At 36.7% G+C, this 23122-nt stretch overlaps 1 protein-coding gene across 1 annotated transcript; it reads right to left on the bottom strand.

The window, feature by feature from the left end:
• Positions 1-3633: 3633 nt before the first annotated feature.
• On the bottom strand, positions 3634-22259 carry glis3 (GLIS family zinc finger 3). The gene is made up of 11 exons (XM_046860333.1): positions 21780-22259; positions 20487-20889; positions 19150-19327; positions 17820-18987; positions 10461-10622; positions 10259-10369; positions 7828-7960; positions 7642-7741; positions 5206-5369; positions 4498-4671; positions 3634-4389 (listed from the first exon to the last, which is right to left on the bottom strand). Exons 2-11 carry the CDS (start codon positions 20836-20838, stop codon positions 4268-4270), a joined length of 2664 nt encoding a protein of 887 aa, XP_046716289.1. The 5' UTR covers positions 20839-20889; positions 21780-22259; the 3' UTR covers positions 3634-4267.
• Positions 22260-23122: the final 863 nt, after the last annotated feature.

The raw sequence follows: 23122 nt of genomic DNA, 5'->3' as shown, positions 1-23122 counted from the left end.
GGAGGCGTGCTTATGTCACAATGGAGGCAGGATTCTACTGTTAAACTAACGGGTTTGCGTCATTAAACAGGCAGGATTATGTAATGAAGGGGGCGGGTTTATGCAGAGAAGTGGGCGGGGTTATAATGCAGCAAGCGAAGAGAGAAGTCATTCTTCGGGTCCATATTTTTTTTTACGGCGCAATTAATTTTTGGATAAAAATGTATAATTTGAGGAATTTACATATTTAGTTTTCATTTATTTATTATTATTTTTTTAATCACGCCTCCCTATTAGGAATCTTTCCCAAATTTTCGGAATTACGTAATTATTTTCCTGATAAGATGCACGCAATAAAAAAACAATCCAAATTCATACAATAAATTAATGCGTTTTCGAAAAATAATGACTAAATACTTTATTACAGTTCGATCAGGGCGGAACTTTCCGATTTGACATCATCGCCATAATAAAGGTTGGTGGAGTGATCACAAAAAAAGAGAACTTACAATACTGTCCTGCTAAAGCAGTACACTTGCATTAACAGGTACATTTATTTGCAAGGCATTTGGCAGATGCCCTGATCCAGAGCGACTTACAATGATCTCAGTGGCTCGATGGCCTGCATTGGCAGCTTTTAGTGATGCTGGGATTTGAACTCACAACCTTCTGATCACACTTCCGCAACCCCTCATATAGCATAAAAACATGAGTGGTGGGAAAATCCGTTTTACAGGGTGACCCAACGAGACTAAATGTATTTATCTGTGATTACAAAGGCCATTGTATTTAAGATACTTAATGATCCAGCTGTTGGGCAGATGTTCAACAAATTTTTAGGCAGTTACAAAATCAGGAACTCCAAATGTATTCATAAATGTTGTATGTTGGAATGGAGGTAATGTACACTATCATTCAATAACGCAATAATCTCCATTCATATGAGTGTGACAAAGCAAGAAACAGTGTGATTTCAATACTTTAGGTATAACTATAAATATGAATGTTTTTGTTGTGAATGGATTAAATAAAGGTGATGAAATGGCTTTTCTGTCAGATTTTCTTATCTAAGTAAATGATTAATAAAATTTAAATGATTGTCCTCAGACAGTCCTCATTTTAAACTAGAACATGGTCAAGCATGTTGATTTTAAAATCCTTAAAATAATTAAGTACAACAATATACAACAAGTGTCTGTAAACATTGGATTTACCCTTGTCAGGTCTGTGCTTAAATATTGAAGTGTTAGTTCACCAAAAAATGAACAATGTATTATCATTTACTTTCCATTGTGTCGCTCTAAACCTGTCCCTTTTCATAAAATAAAAGAAGAAGCAAACAATACTGTAGGTGGCTATTCAGTAACTGTTAAATTGTGATTATAACGTGAAATACAATAAACCATCTCATCTAACTTGTCTTCCTGTTTGTAATCCACACTGAACTAAACTACAATTATTTTATTACCGATGAATGGAAAAATCCTGCACTGCATATACAATGCTTGGCACACATAAAAAGAATAAAGCAAACAAAATAGCAGTAAAATATTTAGCCTTTTAATTGTTTTAACAATTAATGATTGATTAGATGAAACAAATGTACACCTTCCTATGCCTTAATTTGCCTGCTTAAATTTGCCAAGGTGAAATGTTTGAAGAAAAGATAGAAACATGTAAATTCACTTCAGTGTATAGTCTTGTAAAAAAAAACAAACAAACAAAAAAAACGATGCTCAAATATGTCTGATGTAGAGGTATCACAGTTAAGGTTGTGTTGATCAGATACTGAGTACTAAACAATATTTTGTCTGGAAGCACACATGAAACCGTGACTGAAACAACACATGCAAATGAACACAGGAGATAATTTGTCTTAAATGTCCACCACCATCGTGACTCAGGTGTTTTGCATAAATTGGTAAGAGAAGCTTGAAAACAAAACAGGATATGCAGGATATAAACAGGATATATATATATATATATATATATATATATATATATATATATATATATATATATATATATATATATATGTGTGTGTGTGTGTGTGTGTGTGTGTGTGTGTGTGTGTGTGATTAGGCATTACAGTAAATCAGAGTGGTGTTAGATTAACCTCGGACGATAGAAAACACACACACACACACACACACACACACACACACACACACACACACACACACACACACGACACAAATCTGAACTATAGTTTGCAGTCTTGCACTGATTTCCTGGTCCAGTGCTTTGTGTATATATTACAAATTGTTTGAGTTGTTGTTAATTGCATTAGCTACAAATGTTAGAGAATGTAAGAAGAGATAGCAGACTTCCTCTGTATTAAAATGACAATCAGAATGTTTTTTTTTTGGTGTAAAAATCTATAAAGACCCATCATCACCATCATCATCATCACCATCATCCTCATCATCGTCATCATCGTCATCATCATCCAATTTAAATCATCACCATTGTCAAATCATCAACACCATCATTGGTGTCATTATAACCATCATCATCATCATCTGGACCTGCTATTATATTCCAGCAACTATTGACCAAATTTTTGGCTCCTGTTGATATTGATATTGTTGTATTTTCCCCCTGTATCGCAACACCAAGGTCTAACCAATTCTAACCTCACAAACATCTGGCATAAATTGAAATAGCCTTGTGGTCACTAGCACAGAATAATAAACGTCCTATTTGCCTCATAATAATCTGTGCAAGTGCATGATGTGAAAATTACCCAACTGTATTACCTGTCAGCAAAACAAGACCTCACAGGACACAGTTGCACATCCGTGTTCTTTGATGATTACACCTTTTAAAGGCTTTTTTCTTTCTTTTTCCCCTCAGATGCCACCAATATACCCACACTGTGAGCCAAGATAATGGAGGTTTTGACTGTAATGCTACCGGTTATGCAAAACATTGTAATTAGATGCTTTTAAATGCAATTTCATTTTGTCACATTTGCATTCCCTTTTTTTTAGTTTTCTAAACCACATGCCCTTAACCTTTTTTTCAGTGTTTGAAAAAGAAAAACTGTACAGGTTATATCATGATTGTAGCTTTAACAGAAGCAGAAGTCTCTATTATATATTTGATTACTGCTTGATTAGATTGTTCTATTCATGTCTTTTGCAGTTTATATGCATTCCTTTACAAGAACCACGTTTATCATTCTCTTGGTAAATTCAGTTTTATATGTTTACTTTTTCAGAGAGTGAGCCATGGCAGTTCAGATAGCAGTTTTGGCTAAGTGTAATCAGTGTCGTTTTAGTCGTCCAGAAGCCTCGTTTCATGAATTTATGTACAAAATCGTGAGAAATGTTAATATTCCAAAATGTTTTGTCTTGTTTTCATGGTCACTGGATTTTGCTGTAAGTTTAAAAGATTTGCCAACATTCTAAATAAATACGGCATGCTGTTAGTCTCAGCGAACATAATTTGCTTCTGCCCATGTTTTCGCACATACAGTGCACATTGTGTTTGCCTTCAAATGCTTCAACTGATACTTGTATAAAAAAAATAGTTTTCACAGAATTGAGAATTTAAATACAAAATAAGAATAAAATAAATGGCATTAATAAAACCTATATAAAAGCTTGGAACTCACTTCATTCAGGCTATGGGAAGTCAGATTCATTCTTGTCCATTCTTTTTCATTTATGCTCCTGTGTCTCAAAGATTAAAAACGAAGGTCAGGAAAAATCATAATTATACAGTAGATATACACCATATGGACAACAGTTTGTTGTGGAAACCTGATCATAGGATTTGTATGTGTTTTTGAAGCATTGCTTTCCACATTTAGTTCCCCTTTGCTGTTATAATAACCTCCACTCTTCTGTGAAGATATTTTACTAGATTTTGGAGTGAGATTGTGAAGAATTGTGCTCAAGGGTATTAGTAAAGTCAAGTACTCATGTACTGAGAGGAGACCTGAGATCCAGTCAGTGTTCCAAATCATCCCAGTTGTGTTCAATACGGTTGAGGTTAGAGCTCTATAGCAGGCCATTCAAGATCTTCCACCCCTACAGATGTACACTATATCTGCATGGCTTTGTGCACAGGAGCATTGTCATAAGTTCAAGTGAGGGGAACTTTTAATGCAACCACATCCAAAGACATTATATACAATTGTGTGCTTTCAACTTTGTGCTTCGTTTGGAAAAAGTTTGGGAAAGAACCACACATGGTTGGAAACATCAGGTGTCCCAATACTTATGTCCATATAGGATATGTACGATCAAAAGGTGGCCTTCTCTCACTCCTCCACGAAGACTCATGAAAGCCTGGTTGGGTGTTGGTCAACGCAGTGCACTTCTATGTGAAGGTAATTATTGTCTGATGCTGATTGCTCCTGCTCTACTAAGGAGTCCTCAGATGTGCCATGTGGATTGAACTCTGGAGTCACAAACATAAAAGCTGTTTAGATAAAAGTGAAATTATGTATGGTATGGTGCACACAAAATTATATGATGCATATAAACTGCATGCATTGTACTGTATGACCTGAGATGTTTGACAGAGCTTGGTGGAGCAGCTCGGGTTCCTGTTGAGCTGTACACGAAGAACCCAGACCTTCCTCGAACCCAGGTATCTGCATCATGGAACAGGCAGAGATCTGCTTTCCTGTCTGTGACGACTCTGTGTTTAAGCACACCGTCTGGGCATGACTCGGGAAACCTGAGGAGTGTAGTTACAGGCGCACACACACACACACACACACACACACACACACACACACACACACACACATGCACAATAGGTTTTGGAGCTGAAACCCATTCTTTAAACAGCTCATTAGAATTTATCTAACCACCGCTGTGCCATGCCTCTCAAATCAGCACGAGCACGGCATGGCAATGATCAGATTATTTCCTTTGAGTTTGGAAAACATTAGGAGCCACCCTAGCCGACACAAGATAAGGTCTGCATCAGACAGACCTATTTTTGACTTTGATGAACAAACAGCCATCTGTCGCTCCTGAAATGGAAACATGAATTCATGAAACATTCAGCTGGACTTCTTCAGGCCTGGCCATAAAAAGTCAATATGCATCAAGAACACTGCCATGAATACGCATTTGGATTCGTCTTGGGGCAAACTCCTCACAGCTGGTAAGAATTTGAAATTAGCAGCATATCTGAGAAAATATTTCATTAAAAAACACACCATTTTTAGCAGTTAAAAGAACTTGACATTGATGATTAACTTACTGTCCTGAGGAGGAGGAGGAGGAGGAGGAGGAGGAGGAGGGAGGGATGTTGCCGTATGCTCCGGGTATCCTAAAATTCTGCTGTTTTTTTGTGCTGCCACCATGTGGTGGTGCGAATAAGGATCTGAAGGTGTGGCTTGGTGTTGTGCCACAGGAGCATCAAACCTACAGAAAAAAATACTTTGAACCAGTTTTCTGATTAGTTTTCTACTATTTTATTCTGTTGAAATCTAGAACAGCATCTTCATCCAACTTTTCCATCATCAGTTCTTCATTATTCAAAATCTCCATTTTGTATTGTAATGTTAAGTCAATTTTCTGTCATGTAGTCTTCAGAAATACATTTTTAGGCACTATAACATCAGTGAAAACAGGAACTAACTCGTTTTGTCGATGTTCCACAACATCAAATCCAACCGTGAACCACTCAAAGGTATCATGTGCCATTATATAACCAAGAAAAAAGGAATGTAATAGTTTGGAAATTACTGTGGAATATAAAACAATTCAGGATGTTCTATTATAGGAAAAATTCATCATAAACCCTGTTGGGTTTTTACCCCTTTATTTTCATACCGCAAATATTTCTTGAAAATGTACCTTTAATTAAAGAATGGCACATCCTATTTTTAGGTTAATGATGTTAGAGGGATTTATTTTTTCAGTGTAACAACATCTGAACTACAGAATTAGGAAAGAACTCAATTACACCAATCTGCTTGCCTCATCCTATTTCCCCAGATTGTTAAAATAGCGAGTTTAGGCTTCCCTCTGTTTGATGCTGATGGAATTAAAGCAGAAACCAATGTGGCAGAACACAATTTGCACTTACTTGCGGATTTTGTTTTTTTGAGTTGCACATTGCATGGTACATGTATCAGTAGTACGGTAACAATCGCAGGCCGAGCGTAACCACAAGCAGCTGGCTTTAGTAATGCCACAGCGCTTCCTTCATGTTGTTTTGAATTGCAGCACTAAAAAAATAGATCTCTATGGACCAGCTGTCTAACAACATCTCTGGCAATTTCTAAATTGTAAATGTCATAACAACAACCACAAAAAAAGCCTTTGTCTTAGTACTCGGGTGCAATTTTCACAAAAGCACGTCTGGCATTTTTTACGGGACAGATAAATGGCACTTTATTTGAATCCATTTATTTCAACTATGAGCTCGCTTAACATAAAGCCATGACAACCAATGACCAAGGCTTTTGTTGTAGATCAGAGAAAAAAGAAAAAAGATCGTCTGAGGCATTTTAATCTGTCATAGCAACCCACTTTGCCAAGGTAAACGCAAAAAGAATGCGAACTAAATAGCAATTCTGTCCTTCATTGAGAGTAGACCAAAACATCGTAGTGAGGGTTGGCGTGTTGGGGGGTTGAGTACAAAACATATTGCACCGATGAGAAACCAATGCTAAACCAGTTCATCAACCTTTCGCAAAGAAGAGCAGACGCAAGTTTACAGAAGTGATGCCAGCCTAATGTGGCATTTACAATTTCTTTCTCAGGTCTAATCTGTTGAGTGAATAAATAAAAACATCCCTAATGTGAATTTGCATAACTTATACTCTTGTTTTTTTATGTTCCTTTCTTTTCCCCAAGGCAGCAAGCAAGTTTTAAGCCCAGCTGGAGGAACACTTCTGCAGTTGCTTGTTTAAAAAAAAAAAAAAAAGGAACGTTCTTGTTCACTTGGTATAATGGCCACTGTGAATGGAAAAGCGAGTGAACACAATAATGAAATTTCTGGGCAGAATCTGGAGCCATTACGCATTGTTTTGTTTGACAGTGAAACATTTGTAGACTCATTAGAGTTTTTAGGTAGCGGCCTTTATTCGCCTGAGCTCAGACTTCTTTCGTTGCTAAAATGTCAATTTCCCCCACTGTTTCCTGTCAGCAGGTAAACTAGTGATTTGTAGAATTTTAGTAGTTTTGTGTGTAACAGTAAATGGACGGTCATTGTACGTTCAAAGAATGTGCACTTTAATAGGATTCTTCATGCATGCACCAATTGATTAGATAAGTGCCTACGCTAAATAAAGTGGCCAATGTGTGTAGATTAGAATAGCGCTAAAGGAAATCATTATCATTTTACAATGTCGTGAAGAATTTTTGAGAAACTTCACCTTGCCAACACTTATGTTTTGTTAAATATTCGGTTTATTATTAGTTAGTAGACTACTATAGAGTGTCCATGTGACAAGTGAATGAGTGCTACAGAAACGTATTAGTCTCATATACTGCTGTTTTGGAAAATCAATCCTTATGACAATCGGATTCGAGAATCCAACAGAAATGCTATTTGTCCATATGCCAACACAGAATATTAGTATTGACAACTATAACACATTATAATTTTACTGGCAAAAAATTATATTTGTGTGCAGTTCACAATACAATAAAAAAAAGAAAGTTCAGAATGATATACCAGAAGTACCTGCTGTTAGGCAGTGCAGACACTGGGACATGAGAGCCACAGGATGAATACTGAACGTGAACAGGAGTCACTTGGTTGGACTGGTCCAGGGAGAACATACCTAGCAAGCAAACATAACTCACTCAATGTCCCTGGTGCACTTTTAAAATGTCTCATTCAATGCAAATATTTAGAACTGTTCAGTACCTGTGTACATGTCAGTAGAAAGAGAGGTAGAATGGCTCTCAATCAGCTCCAAAGGTGACAGGCTATGCTGCAGAGGCTGGATAGTTAGACAATCAGAAAGTCCATCCTGATAGATCTCAGTGCCGGCTCTCAGCTGTAATGTAAAAAAGAATGGGGTTGAAATCTAAATTCCAGATGGACTTTTTATGGTTTGTGGAACTGCATATAGGCAGTGTTCTAAATTTTCCAACGATAGTCTAATGGTTGATTCTTTCTTGCATAAGGCATGACAACGGTGGCTGTGGGAGTTCAAGTAACTGATCTACTTTCAATACCATAATTACTGGATTTACAAGAAGAAATTATACAATGGTGTTACTAGGTAAGATTTCCACAAATGTGGCTGCTACAGACTACAGCAGCCAGAACTTACAGACATTCTCCTTAACAAAATTATTGACGGTAAACACCTGTTCTCAATTTCACAAACACTACAAAAAAGATTGTTGAAATGATTCATTCACATGTGTACACCCTGTTTTACCTTTACATTAAAGCATCTAAACAAAGTCTTATTATTCCATGTTTTGCTACTCTTGGCCTTATGCTTTGGATCCTGTTTTCACTGCTCATGTTGTTCAAGATGGCTGATTGTCTGACCCTGACCCTGTTTCTGTTCTTGATCCTGTTTTTTTATTCACATTTTGGATTTGTCTACTTATTTATTAAAACTTCCTACCTGTAACTGCATCTATAAAAATCCACAAAACTACACATTTGGTGGTCCGAAAAATTCTATTAGATGTTTTTTTTCTCAAATTCTGTCAAACAACCAAATGAATAAATAAATAAATAAATCGGTTTTGTTTTTGTTAGTTTTTTTTTTTATGTCTTCCCACAGTATACAGTATCATGAAAAAGGTGATGGTAAATACAATTAATATTAATTTGCTGAATAGAAGAAAAAAACAGAATGTAGGCTGAAATTATTCAGTTTGAAAATGTCCTCCATAATCCGAATGAGATCTTTTACATTTTCTACATTTTCACTTTTAAACAAATTTCAAAAAATGCAAAAAAAAATGTGTTACATGTAAATACATGTGAAAGAGAAAGCCTGTTTCTAGATCATTTAATAATCGGAAGGGATTTTTTCCTCCAGACTTATTACCTGTTTTTTTTTTTTTTTTAATACTTTTATAGTTAATATTCTACTAACCAAAAGTATACAATGCCTGATCTGGTATAATGAGTATTTATGTAAAAAAAAAAAAAACCCTCGCTCAGCATGTCTGTTAACTAAAGTATATGGTCACGGACTCAGGACATATGAAATAGGTAGGGTAAGTTGGGGTAATAAAATTGTTTAATAAATAGCACCAGGCACTGGTTGTACCTTTAATATGTATCTTTCACATAGATAAAAGAATGCAAGTATAGATATATTGTACTTAGAAATTTACTACATCTAAATTGAGCCACAAATATATATTTTTAATAAAACTCATATTGGTGCAAATGATGGACGCTTTACGGCAGATACATTTCTCTAAAAAGGGCAAAATGAGGTTAATCCAATGTTATGAGATCCTCTTTTGCATACAGGATCTTCAGTCTTCTCCAGAACAGCTAGCATGACTATATATTTTTATTCCAGTAGCGGTTTTCACGTTTACTTAAATTATCTTAGTCTTTAAAAGTGCGTTACTCTAGCATGATTCCTTTTCGGCTGTAATGAAAATCCATATCAGACCTTTTGTGGATAACACTAAAGATGCCAAAAGTTATAAGCAATACATAGATGGATGTATTATTGTTCAAATATGTAGTGTAGTGAATGCTTTGGGAATAGACAACGTTCAGTTTTTCCTGCAGCTTAATGCTTCTCTCCATACAAGGCGAGAGCTATTTTGACCCTGAGAAAACAAACTGCCTACGTTAGGCTTTCATAGTTAATAAGCTTGTGTTTTTTAAAGACATAAATGAGGAACTGTGTGAACTTTAGTCCTGATCTGTTGGAGATGAGCACAGACTACAACAAATCTCTATAAACAGTTTGACCTTTGACATGGCATGTACTAGAATGACATTATCTAGTCACTGACATTATCTGCAGAAAACCTATGCTTTAGAAGTCTCTTGTTTATTTTTATCATTATTTTTTTTTCAAGCCCAAAAGCAGCATACCATAAGTAGCTGTATCTATGGTGATGCCATTTGTTTTTTCCTTCCTGTGATAATGAGCACAGCGCCTACACGAGTTGATGTCTGCCCTTGCAAACAGTTGTTATGGATTATAAGCATATGATAGCATATTGAAAGAAAAGCATGTAGACAGAATGGGGGTTGGGGGTTTGGCAGATGACGTTAACAAATGACCACTTGTTTGCTCGAGATTAAGTTTTGTGTTGAAGAATTCTGTCCATTTGGTAAAACTGATGCTTTTTCTCACCTTCTTCCTGGCCTGCTGCTCCTTGTTGGAATGCGATTTGACATGCTTTCGCAAAGAGCTGGGATCAGTGTAGCGTTTTTGGCAGCCTTGAACCTGACATGCGTAAGGTTTCTGAAACACACAGATTGCAGGGGTATGTAACTCAGGAGTCCACCTGAACCACTTTTAGACATTAGCGTGCTCAGTTTGAGTGCAGACTCACTGTGTCGACATGTGTGCGCTGGTGCTTGGCACGGTCGCTGGAGTTGCTGAAGGCTTTCTGACAGCCAGGGTGCTGGCACATGTATGGTTTTTCTCCTGTGTGGCTCCGTTGGTGGATTCGTAGGTTCTCTAGGCGGGAGAACGCCTTCTGACAGCCTTCAAACTGCCAACAAAAGGATGAAAAAAACACATGAGAGATCATTTATAAGGTTCACTTATGGTCAAATATTTCAAAACATTACAGGCACTTGACCTGTGGACCAACTTGTTTTGTTTCCGCATGCTTTAGCCAGGAGGGGTCAGTATTTTACAGTTCAAATCAATTAACTGTCTTTGTGTCACTCTACATGCTGAGTTCATTATCAAGGTCCTACTTGAGAACAATCTCTAGTCCTGTGCACTGTTTATCATTAATGCAAGTGACTTATTAATGAACAAGTTTTCAATATGACTGTAATTTAAAAAAATCCACATTCACTGCTACTTTTCTATTTTGCAGTGAGCTCACCCATAAGGTATGCAAAGCCTCTGCTCTCTGTCCCCATCATGCTCAAGTCAGGAATGTCTATTAACTTGGCTGAGAGTGCATAAAAACTATTAAGGACTGATAACCTTGTATCAATTCGCGTTGGAAACAGAACTGGTTATTACAATGCAGCACCTAATTGTGTATACTGACAGTCAAGATTCTTTTTTTCCCACACAATAATTCAATGTTCATTGCTTTCTTGCTTGGACTTTTTTCCACTTGTCAATTATTCTTGATTTTCTTTAAAAAAAAGTGCTAAGAAAACTATAAGTGCTCTGGAGTACGAGAGTAAACTGCCAAAACAAAAGGCTAAAATTACACAGTTCAAACGATAGCATTCAAATTAATCAATTTCCTGGGTGTGGACCCATATAAACTTGCCCTGATATATACAATTTAGTTGATAGAACTGGTCTCGAAACTGCAGTTTGGAGTCAATTCAAAAGACTTTAAAACCATGATTAGATTCTAAACCATTAATCCCTGTTGGCAACACTGGTTTCTACATGGCCATCTGGATTGCCAAATTTCTATTTCTATCCTGAAAAGTTCGAATATTTCTGTGATTTGAAATATTAAAAATAATTATTAAACGTATTTTTGGAAAATCATGATTTATAAGGGGGTGCCATTTGTTTTAACAAGAAGGCAAACCTCTTTAAATCATCACGTTTTTGTAAACTTGTAGAGAAAGGGCAATACGAGGGCCCTTTGTCTACAAGTATACAAAAGGGCGATGAATTAAAGAAAAGGGAAAAGAAACTATATAATTGGCCTTAGTAAGGTGTTGGGCTTTCACAAGTTGCCAAACCAGCTGCTCCATGGCATCAGTTCTACAAGTCTCTAGCATTGTAACAGAGCAAGAAACACCAAATGAAACTCCCTCAGTTTGTGTTATTATGATGACAATACTAGAGCACTCTCTAACAAGATGCTCAAGAATGTCCCATAGCTGTTCAACCTGTCTAGGTTTAGGAATGCCAATACTTTGAATTGATTTGGAATGAAACTTCTCTCAAAGGGGGACAAATGAAACCAAAAGATTGCACCAAAAATAAATGCCCCTTACAGAACAATAGAGCCACTTATGTCCAACATCTGTATTTGTATTATTAATGGGACCTTGTCCAAATGGACCTGTCACCTTTTACCCCAATAGCTTTGTAAAATCACAATTGCTATACTCATTTATTGAACATTACTTCCATTCTTGAACTCAAAACAACAATCTTTTCATTCTGTTGTTCATGGTTGTTTTTTTCCCCAAAGAAAATGAATGCCATTTAATTATAGCTGTGCAATAATTTTACGACTAGCATTCGCACTGTTGACATTTTATGATAACCTGGGAGCATGTGCACAAGTGGGTACTACTACAGCTTGCCATTTCTTTCCCCTTACTTGGCCATTTCATTGTGGCTTCACTTAGATTGGCCTCTCATTACACAGTGTTTGTTTGAGGAGCAGAGTGTCTTGAACTGGGATTAAACACTTAGTCATCAAAAGAGGAAAGCCTGATATTTCATAGTCCCTTCTTACAAATAGAGAGTAATTTTTCAGAGCAGCTAATTAAAGAAAATCCCACAACAATTACGTCTACTTTAAAATAACAACTGCAAACAATTGAATATGTGACACTTTGTGAATGACTTAAATGTTAAATGTTAAAAAGGCTGCATTTGAGAAACATATATTAAAACAATGCTTTTAATCCACTTCCTTGTTTTTTTCCAAAAAATCCCTCAGAAGGCATTGGAGATAGAAATAATTGCAGTGACATTTTTAATCACCATAAACACTGTAGGCCGCATTGCGAAATCTTGCTTAAGTGGAACCCAAGGCGGAAGAAAATTACTCAAATCAGTCAGCATTCATCTCAGCGCTACGGCCAAGAACAGATGCAAGATCAAACAGGTGCACTTGGAGTAGCCTTTCAGGTTTATTTAATAAAGCTTTGGACCGTGCTGGCTCCTCTGAGAGAGAGTGAAGGCCTGAAAAGACAGCAGCGTGTCTCCTCAAAGCTGCAGTCAGTCAAACAACTATGGCAGCCTGCCATGCACTGCCACACAATGCCAGTACCATTCCAATGCCAGCAGTCAGCTTGGTAACATTTCTCCCTCTCCTCATTTTTCTAACTTCACAAAAGCTTTTTTTTCTTTCTGTTTTATCACCATGGGTGGTTTTTTTTTGTTAATGCAAATAATAATTAGAATTGCAACGTTATTTTTATTTTCTTAGTAATATAACAAGTTGAATATTTTGTAAAAATATAAAGAGAGAATTAAAGGCTGGTCACTGAAAAAAAAAAGTGGATATGTTTTTTATGAAAAAATATTATATAAAAATATGTAAATTATATAAAATATATGATATTAAAAAGTTCTATAAAAATTTTTCCAGTGTATTTATTTATTACATTGGGACATGCTCATTTAGATAAATAATGAGCTTCTGACTAGTAATTTTATGTTAGATGGCATTACACTCCATCAGCACTAATTATTTTAATATAACAGCAAGCTTGTGTTTTGTTCATGAAATGAATTGTCTCAAATTGGTCCTAACATTGCCAATTAGAATGCTGTCTCAAGTCCATTCAATGTAATAGACAATATGCACCACATTAACAACTCAACAGAGGCAACATTGCCTGTAGATGCCATTCGCCTTCTCACTGTGCAAATGCTTAAAGCCGCCAGAGGTTTCAATCGGTCACATGACCACCAGAGTATTCACTAATTTCTAGTGTCTAAAGATAGACCATTCAACTGCTTTACAACAAATCTTTTATGGTCAGAAATCATGGGCAAGATCTCTTCCTTTTTAATGGTAAAGAAACAGGACTAACCACTGCAGTTGAAGGTGACTAAAGACATCGAAAAAAGAAAAGAAAAAATCAGCAATGTACTCAGTATAACTCCATACAGAGTTCCTGGAAGAGACAAATAACTTAAAAGCAGTCCTTAAAGGTCCATGCTTGCTGCTATTTCTGCTGGACAGACCAGAGTTTCTCGCTGCTACTATGGTAACTCTGAACACGAATACCTGCTCTTCGGGTAAAAAACCTCCAGCTGTCAGTTCCTCATTGCAGTCTATTGTCAGGAGCACTGTAATTTCATACAGGCTATGAGGACCAAATATAATTACTAATATGATAGTTCTACTCAGAAATTTATAATTTGAAAACTTAAATACTGCATGTTCCTCGTACTTATCAGAAAAGAGAACGCCAAACATTGCACCCAGTCAGGAAATGCACTATGTACAATGCTTACCATTGGAAACAGACAGAAATTGTGCCCATAAAGAAAGAAAAAGAAAAAAAAAGAAAAACCGTTAAAAATGTTGCCAGATACAATGACTGTGAACAAGTTGAAACATGTTTTGCAAACCTCATTAGACAATTGTATAGTGTAATATAATCTGTTTGATTATGATCCTAATGCTCATCGAACTGTTTGGCATTTCCTGTATTGTTCGTCTGTCACTCTGGCTTCAGAAATGTGGCTTTACTGTTCATCACACTGGCACTTTAATAAAAAGTTGTGATTTACATTTGTAAGGTTCTGCAGTATAATAAGAACATTGACTTCCAAGCATACAGACTTCTACAGACTTCCAGAACTAAAGGTGCTTTGGGTTAGTGCCTTTGCAACCAAAGACAGACAGTGACAAATTCTGGCAGTGTCAGAAAACTCTGATTAAGGCATACGATGATGCAAATCTAATGGTACAGCCACAATAATAATAATAAAAAAAATATAGAAAGCAAAAAAGAATAAAGCAGTGACTGATGATGTAAACAGAACATAGTACATGTTCTTTTTTGCAAGTCTATCGTTAGATCTTATTGCAAATTTTTAGTGATGTATGCTAACATGCAGTCTGTTATAATATTCAACAAAGATTTTTGCAGTGTCATATAGTGTGACATGTAATAAAATGGTGAAATCTGACTGACTTCACATGATTATTACAATGAGAGCTATAGCCTTACATTAAATCTGCAAGTGTAACAGTTTCTTTACTTTATAAAGCATGATCATATGTATATATGTGATGCAGAATACCCATGCTTGTGCTTAATGATATTTGTAGATCTTGTTTTGGTCATGCTTTGGAAAGCTAATTACAACCCAAATTTCATAAAAAGATGGAATACTTTGTAAATTGTAAATAAAAAAAGAATGCAATAATTTGCAAATCTAATCTAAACTAATATATTTTTCAGAATAGAACTTAGAAAACATATCAAATGTTTAAACTTAGGAATTGAAATGTAATTTTAATCTTGATCATTACAATACTGTATGTCTCAGAAAAGCAACAACAAACTGAAAAAGTAAGTGCTACTAAACAGAAACAGCTGAAGAAGCATTTTCCAACTAATTAAGTTCATTGGCAACGGGTAAGTACCATGACTGGGTATAAAAAGTTTATCTTAGATTTTCTCTCAGAAGTGAAGATGGGCAGAGGTTCACCAATAAAAAACTGTGAAAACCTGCCTCTACAAATTGTGAAACAAATTATGTAATGTTCCTCAACATAAGATTGCAAAGACTTTGACTATCTCATCAGCTACAGTGCATAACATCATTAGAAGATTCCGAGAACCTGGAGAAATCTCTGTGCACAAGGGACAAGGGCAAAATCAATATTGAACTTGATCGTCAGGCCCTTGTGCAGCACTGCATTAAAAACTGCCATGATTCTGTAAAAGAAATCACTGCATGTGCTCAGAAACACTGTTAAAAATCATTGTCTGTGAAAACAGTTTGCTGTGCTATCCACAAATGCAAAAGCAACATCATGCAAAAAATAAATAATATGTAAACATGATCCAGAAATGCTGCTGTCTTCTCTGGGCCAAAGCTCATTTAATATGGACTAAGACAAGGTGCAAAATTATTCTGTGATCAGACGAATTGAAATTAGAAATTTTATTTGAAAACCATGGTTGCAGCATCCTCCGGACTAAGAGGGAGAGAAACCATCTGGATTGTTAACAGTGATCAGTTTGAAAGTCTACACCTCTAAAAGTTTATTGGTTTATTACTGCCTATGGAATGGGCAGCTTGCAAGAAAGCTTCCATCCAGATAATGTTTTTTTTTTCATGGAAGGCCTTGCATATTTTAGCAAGATAAAAAACATACTGCATTTATAACAACAGCATTATTCTGTAGTAGAAGAATATGGGTGCTGAACTGGCCTGCCTTCAGACTAGACCTCTGACTAATTGAAAACATTTGGTGCATTATGAAATGAAAAATACAACAAAGAAGAGCAAGAACTGTTGAGCACCTACAATCCTGTATCACAAACAAATGGGACAACATTCCTCTTCTAAATCTCCAGCAATTGGTTTCCTAAGGTCACAGACATATATGGACTGTTGTTTAAAGAAGATGAAATGCTAAACAGTGGTAAATGTCATTCTGTTCCAACTTTTAAAAAATTCGAAATTACCTTAAAATGTTACATTTTATCAGTTCAAACATTTGGTATTTTTTCTTTGTTCTATTGTGAATAAAATGTAGGTTTTTTTTAGATTTGCAAATCATTGCTTTCAGTTTTTGTAATAAGGGTTGTGTATAATAAAATTATAGTTATAGTATAGTATAGTATTATAGTATAGGTTTCCAACCCAATTTATTTCTTGCTAATGAATGTAAACTGTTTTTCTGTTTACTTTTCACCAGGACTGACAACAACAATAGTTAAAAGGCTATTAGTAGTATTATTAGTAGTCACATATTGAAATGGTTGCCTTAAAATTTACTTACTTGATATTCTTACATCAAATTAATGGATTTTGCTGCATAAATGTACACATATTGTAGTAGATTTCTAGAACTGAAAACTTTTCAAGGATGGCACATATGAAATTTTGCTGAGATTTTCAGTGAGAACTGGCTGTGACCATGTATTTTTCTACCTCTTCGGTCTATAATTACATGCTCGACAAAACCATTCAACTGTTCCAGGCTCCATGGCAACAGGAACAGTTTTAAGTAATGAGTAAGTGTTTGGAGTGAAAGGTTGGCCATAGGTATGTGCACCATTAATGATTGCCAAGATCAGATGAGAAAAGAAATGGCTGAAGATTGTCACTTCACTAACCTGAACCTGGGGGTTTCACAGTAGGAACTGAGCTACAGGGTCAATTTCTTATCTCCATCATCTTGGCAAGCCTTTTACGAAAATTGTGTGAGCACATATGGCTATGGAGGTAAACTAGCACTAGTGAGGTACCTAACAATACATCTCAAGCTATGTCATGACCTCTGGATGCCTCTTGACAGCTTATCCAGCTGAGAGAAGATTGCTAACAAGAAGTAGACCATTTTTTTTGCCATTGCTTAAATGAGGGCCCTTTGTGCAATTTTTAAATAAATATATAAATGCCAAAATTCTCTTGTCAGTTATCAGAGACTCTTAATAAGCTGATGGCCAGAACTACTGGATGAAAATACCTTCACAGCTGAAGCGTCATCCTGCCTGAGCCCAGCAATGACAACACATCAAAGTGTACAATGGACTTTAGACTGCCATCTTAAATAATGTAAAGTGACAGATTTACATTTAAAGTAAGAGCCCCTTGAGATGCTTCAGCAGCCTTGTTAAAATGGAGAAACCTCTAAAGAACCCTTAAAGTTGGATTTTTACACTCCTTTTCAGGAGACATAGATCAGAGATATTAAAAATATATTTGCACAGTATGTCTTTAGGACCTATGGCATGATGTATATGCTAATGTGATAAATAGGGGAACCAGAATTAAACAAGCATTGCACTAATATTCTACTAACATTCAATTGTACTTTGCATACCGTACATCTGTTAGGTTTCTCCCCCGAATGTACCCGCATGTGGATTAGTAGTTTGTAACGGGCATTGAAAGGCTTGTGTCTCCGTGGACACCCTGCCCAGAAGCAGACAAAGTCCTCTCCTTTGCGCTGATCAATATGTAGTTTCTCTATGTGCTTGACCAGCTCCTCTTGATGACTGTATGTGGCACTACAATCCAACCAACGGCAACAGTGTCCCCCATTTACATCATCAATTTCCCCCTCTTCCTCCTCTTGCATTGGGCACAGAGCCAGGGGCAGAACACCAGGTTTGTCTGTATGAGGCATAGTGCATGTATCTGCAGGATTCTGAGTGCACACCAGGTGGCCACCTGGTAGTCGGTGTACATGGTGGGAGTAATAGGGTGGTGGAGGTCCCCTCGGTGGAGTTGGGGACCTAACAGTAGCTGAAATTTCAAATTGAAGGTGTGTTGTACTTTCCAGACTTTTACGTGGAGCATTATCTCCTGTTGCAATGTTGCTTATCAGAATTTCCTGTCCTGGCAGAAGCTGATGCTCCACTATTAGATTAGTTCCTCCCATTTGTCTGTCATGTGCACCCTGTTCTTCTAATCTCTGCATGCAGAGACTAACTCTTTCAGAATGGTGGTTGCTTCTTAAGGTCTGACCATAAGTGGAACTGGCTTTGGGAATGGGATAACCAAAGCTGGAATTTGGGATACAGCTTCCCCTGACTCCCAAGAGATGCCCACATACTTCAGACTGTAGTGGTGAGGGAGCAGGCTGTGAGGCTGGAGAACTTTGGGAACCAATTATGTATGCCACCAATGAGGTTGGTGATGTCCGAATAATGGAGTTTAAGTCAATTCCAATGCCATCAGACAGAGGTGAGATAGAGAGGGCTCTTTTTTTAGGACGGCTGGATTGGCGGGGGCTGTTGATGTCCTCCTTAAACAGGTACGCAGGAAGTGAAGTTGGATTAGAACTACTGGTAGCTCCAGACATGGCAGTACCTGGTGGGAGGTTCAGAAATTCTGGACCTTCAGGTGTTTGGCTAAAATTGCTCTGCTCACCTAGTGGTGGCAGCACACGATACCCATAAGGCCAGTCCAACTTGCTGCTGCGTATTGATTGGCTCTCTGCAATGCTGAGGGTGGTGGAAGCCAATGACTCTCTGGATAACACAGACCTGTAGCAGCACATTTAGATAAGTGTGAGCTCTGTTCCTCAATTACATTGATGACTGATACAATTTAGTTCATAAACTGAATATAGGTGAAACAAAAAATGCTGAGAGATTCTGCTACTTCTTATGACATCTTGCATTACTTTCTTTTTGAACTAATTTTACCTGGCATCTGTGAAGGGCACAAAAAGTCCCAGAGAAGGAGGAGGGTATTGCGATGCAGAGGTGTGGATAGTGGACACTGGACTCACACTCTCCAGGACAATGGCATTGCTTGTCACTTGCAGGTTTGATCCGCCATACTCGCCCAACAGCTTTCTATTGGGCCCCAGTGTGTGAGAACCTGTAGATAACAAAAGATTTGTGTTTATTGTACAAAATACATATTCTTGTCCTTTTTACAACACAAGTGTGGGCTTTCCTTTTATCCAAAGATTAATGATTAAGAATGCAAACTAATAAAGAACAAAAAACAACCCAGTGGCTGTTTGCTAGTTAATGTTAAACCTAATGCTCATTGAATGCATCTATCAACTTCTAACAAGCATAATCTTTCCTGAAGTAATGGATAAGGTATTTAGTCAGTTCTTTAAACCCATCTTAATCATATTTTTCATTCTATACCATACATATATATCTCACACATCAGAAACGGTAGTTCCATCTCTTAGTAGTTCCATTTTCCTTTCCCCTAGTAGTTCAATTTTCATCCTGCTTTGAAGAAGGTCACCAGGCATAAAACTCTAAAAGGACAATTTAGTCACTTCCTTTTTTTAAAAAAAAATAAAGAAAGAATTACTGAAAGAAGTATAGACAGCAGGATGTCTTTTTGATTTCCTTTAAAAAGAAACAATTGTACTCAAGTAATTCCCAAACTTGTAGAGCTTGAAATCCCTTTATGATTTGTTAATCAATAACCAATTTTCTTATGTTTTTTCCTTGAAAGAGAAAAAAAGATAGAAAACATTATGCTTTCCTTTAAGCTGATGAAGGAATACTAAGGCAAATTCAAATAAATCCATTGTTTTGGTCTAAGATGAAAAATAGAACTATGTCTACAGTTACACAATTAATGCTGAAATGTCAGCATTTAATGTCAGATCAATACTTTTAGCATCTGTTTATTCCAAAAGTTGCTTGCTTGCTGGTGCGCAGATATGAATTTTAGTTATATTATGGAATTCATTGAGTGGCAAATTTATACTGTAAAAAATGATGAGGATGTTGAACTGCTCTGTATCTCTTGGGGACCATCAAGTCATATGTTCCAGATCACTGGGCTGAGAAATGTGAAAACAGTGAAGACTCAGTGAAGGCAGAAAATGCACCAATTTTCTTTGAAACAAGACTGCTGAATTATGAATGATATAAATTAAGAAAATCAGCTTTTGTTTGGTCAAAGTTATATAATGTATTTATCATGAAAAAAGTGGATTAAAATAAATGATAGACTTTCTTTTACACCATTGTGTAAAAATATTACTGTTTTTTCAATTTATTACCTTTGACACCACTCTGTGTGCCATATAATCTCGCTGTATTGGAACTTCCTGGTGGTGCAGGACGTGAAGACATTTGTTGATATGAAGTTTGTGGGACACTGAAGGTGCCATGGTGCTTCCCATTGGTCAGCACTTGCCTGCGAAGGCTCAGAGCAGGTAGTAGCACTGTACTCCCAGGTTCCACAGCTCCAGTGCCTATTCCATTGGTGGGACCAGGGCTTCCTTGCTGTGGGAAAGAGCGGGAACTACTAGCATGCACTCGGATGTGAGATACCTGCTGCCCAGTTATGGCACCCAGAGACTTTGGCATGCTGCTGGGAGAGACCAGGAGGTTGCAGCCTTTGGCATTCATTTTTATCAATTCTGCTTCAGGCAAAGAGACCAATGTGCCAGAGGTGTCATGCTGTGAAGAAATGTCAGTGTTGTCAGAATTGCAGAGATTATAGCTCATGGTTACTATTCTTAAGCATTTCTGCCTCACAGTGTCAGGGTCACTGGTTCGATACCAAGTTTGGGTTACTGTCTGTGAACAGTATGGTTCATTATGTTTTTTCCAACTCATCGTGGATTTTCTCCAGGTTTTACAGTTTTCTCTGACTATCATAGAAAATACTGGGCTACACTAAATTGCCCATCTACATAAATTAATGAATAGAAAAGTATTACATTTAGAATAACAATTATTTCTGCTTCATGTCCAGTGTTCCTGTGATAGGATGACCAAATGAATAAAAGTAGTATTTGTTCAATTCTTTTTTAGGAGCTGTTTTACCCTATTAGGCTTGGTGAGGATCCCAGGAAGGATTATAATGAATATAAGGCAGGAAAACATCTGAATAAGACAGGACACAGGTCAATCACAGGGCACAATGCATACACTTATAAGACTTTTAAGAGAAGCAAAGAAACCGGAGAACCCTAAGGAGGCAGACATGGGGAAAGTAACCCAAGCTCACGATTAAAGCTGTGAGGCAGAAACACTACCTATTCTTCCACTTGGCCACCTAGAATTATGGTTGATTTAATTTGATTTCCCTGCGTTTTCTGTTTTGATTCATGCATTCAGGAATTCTGTGCTTGACTTCTTTTCTTATAAATGAATTGAATAGCATTTAACATACAAATGGTCCAAAACTATTTTAGACAAATTAGTAAGATAAGTTATATAGTATAAGAAGTTATAATTATATACCATATACTACAAATATGTGCATGGATGATTTGTATTTTTTTAAATATAACAGGACATTTCAGTGTACACTTGGTTTTAGTGGTAAAAAAAAAGCTTCTCACCTGTAAATATCTTCAGGAAGTCTGGAGCTGAGTTTTTCTTAACTGACAGCACGTGAGAGAACATCATGAATCATATTTCACTCTTCTACAATCTTGTATCACCGGAGTTCTGTCTCGTCTTTCGAGACAAATGAAAGGAAAGAAAATTTGGAAAGAAAAAAAGTTCTGACTTTTTAAAATTTTTTTATCACTAACTCAGATGAGGTTATGCGTGATGAAACATTAAGCTGTGTGTTTGTATGTGTGTGTATGTGTGTGTGTCTGTCTGTGCAGGAGCGCACGCCGTTGCCAGGGGCGGGTGAAGAGTTCAGTGTTTCAGCTTTGGTCACTCTTTACACTTCACACACTTTTACTCTCACTGCTTCTCACAAGTTTAAATAAGTCTCATGCTTCACTTAAAAAAAAATCATTAACCAACAAAACTTTTTTATTGCATACTTGACATTTAATTAGACTCTAAAGTAAATTCTACACTATAACTGGAATCTGAGCAAACAGCTATAGTCTACTGGGTTGCTTCTTATTTTGGACTTTGGCATTTTTATTTATTAGATATTTATTTTTAGATCTCAGGTTAGTTGGCGAGTTTCATTCCATTTGCTTGTTAATTAATTGTTAATTAATTAATAAATGAATTTATTTGTTTATTTATTATTATTATTTTTTCAGCAATCATGTAGATACAAACCTGTTCCAGCATGACAATGCCCCTGTGCACAACGCGATGGACCCAGATTTTGAGTGGAAAAACTCAAATGGAATGCAAAGAGCCCTGACTATACCCCCAATGTCAACACCTTTAAGATGAACTGGAAACCCTGACTGCACCACAGACCACCTCATTTAACATCAGTGCTCACATGAACTGAATACACATTGCATTTATTGGCACATATAATAATTCTGCTCATAGCAAACTCATAGGTGTGTAATGATTAGGTGTCACTTAGGATTTGGAGCCATTAAAGAAGGTGTTTGAGAGGCACTTATTGACTCTTTCAGCAGCTGCAGTTTAGATTGAAGGTCCTGGGAAAGACTCTGGATCTACAATGACCCTGACCACTATAAAGTGGTTACTGAAGATGAATGAGTGACTAATCAATTGGCTGTTTGAAAGTCCAAGACGTTTCTGCAGTTGAACTGACATGTGGTCATACTGTATGCGTCTGTGTCATATGTGTAAATCTATATCCAGCAGATTAACATTGTAACTGTTCATGTACAGTAAAACCGTCTGCTAGTGTTTAATTGTTTACCTGGCAGCAAGGTTCACAACAAATTTCATAACCATTACCCATTTCTTTTTAACATTATGTGTCCTGATGTGCCAAGCATAAATGATA

The sequence above is a fragment of the Silurus meridionalis genome, chromosome 11 (genome assembly GCF_014805685.1).
Source record: "Silurus meridionalis isolate SWU-2019-XX chromosome 11, ASM1480568v1, whole genome shotgun sequence".
Classification (NCBI taxonomy): domain Eukaryota; kingdom Metazoa; phylum Chordata; class Actinopteri; order Siluriformes; family Siluridae; genus Silurus; species Silurus meridionalis.
The sequence above is the reverse complement of the archived record's forward strand: the minus strand, read 5'-3'. Positions and strand labels throughout refer to the sequence as shown.

Bases quoted from the DNA above. Each gene is read 5' to 3' on its own strand.
- glis3 (XM_046860333.1), bottom strand. From the start codon at position 20,838: ATGAATGCCAAAGGCTGCAACCTCCTGGTCTCTCCCAGCAGCATGCCA. The intron at 7,961-10,258 runs GTGAGAAAAAGC...TTTACATTACAG, and splicing joins AGCAGCAGGCCAGGAAGAAG to CTGAGAGCCGGCACTGAGAT. The intron at 5,370-7,641 runs GTACTTCTGGTA...TTTTTTCTGTAG, and splicing joins TCTGCACTGCCTAACAGCAG to GTTTGATGCTCCTGTGGCAC.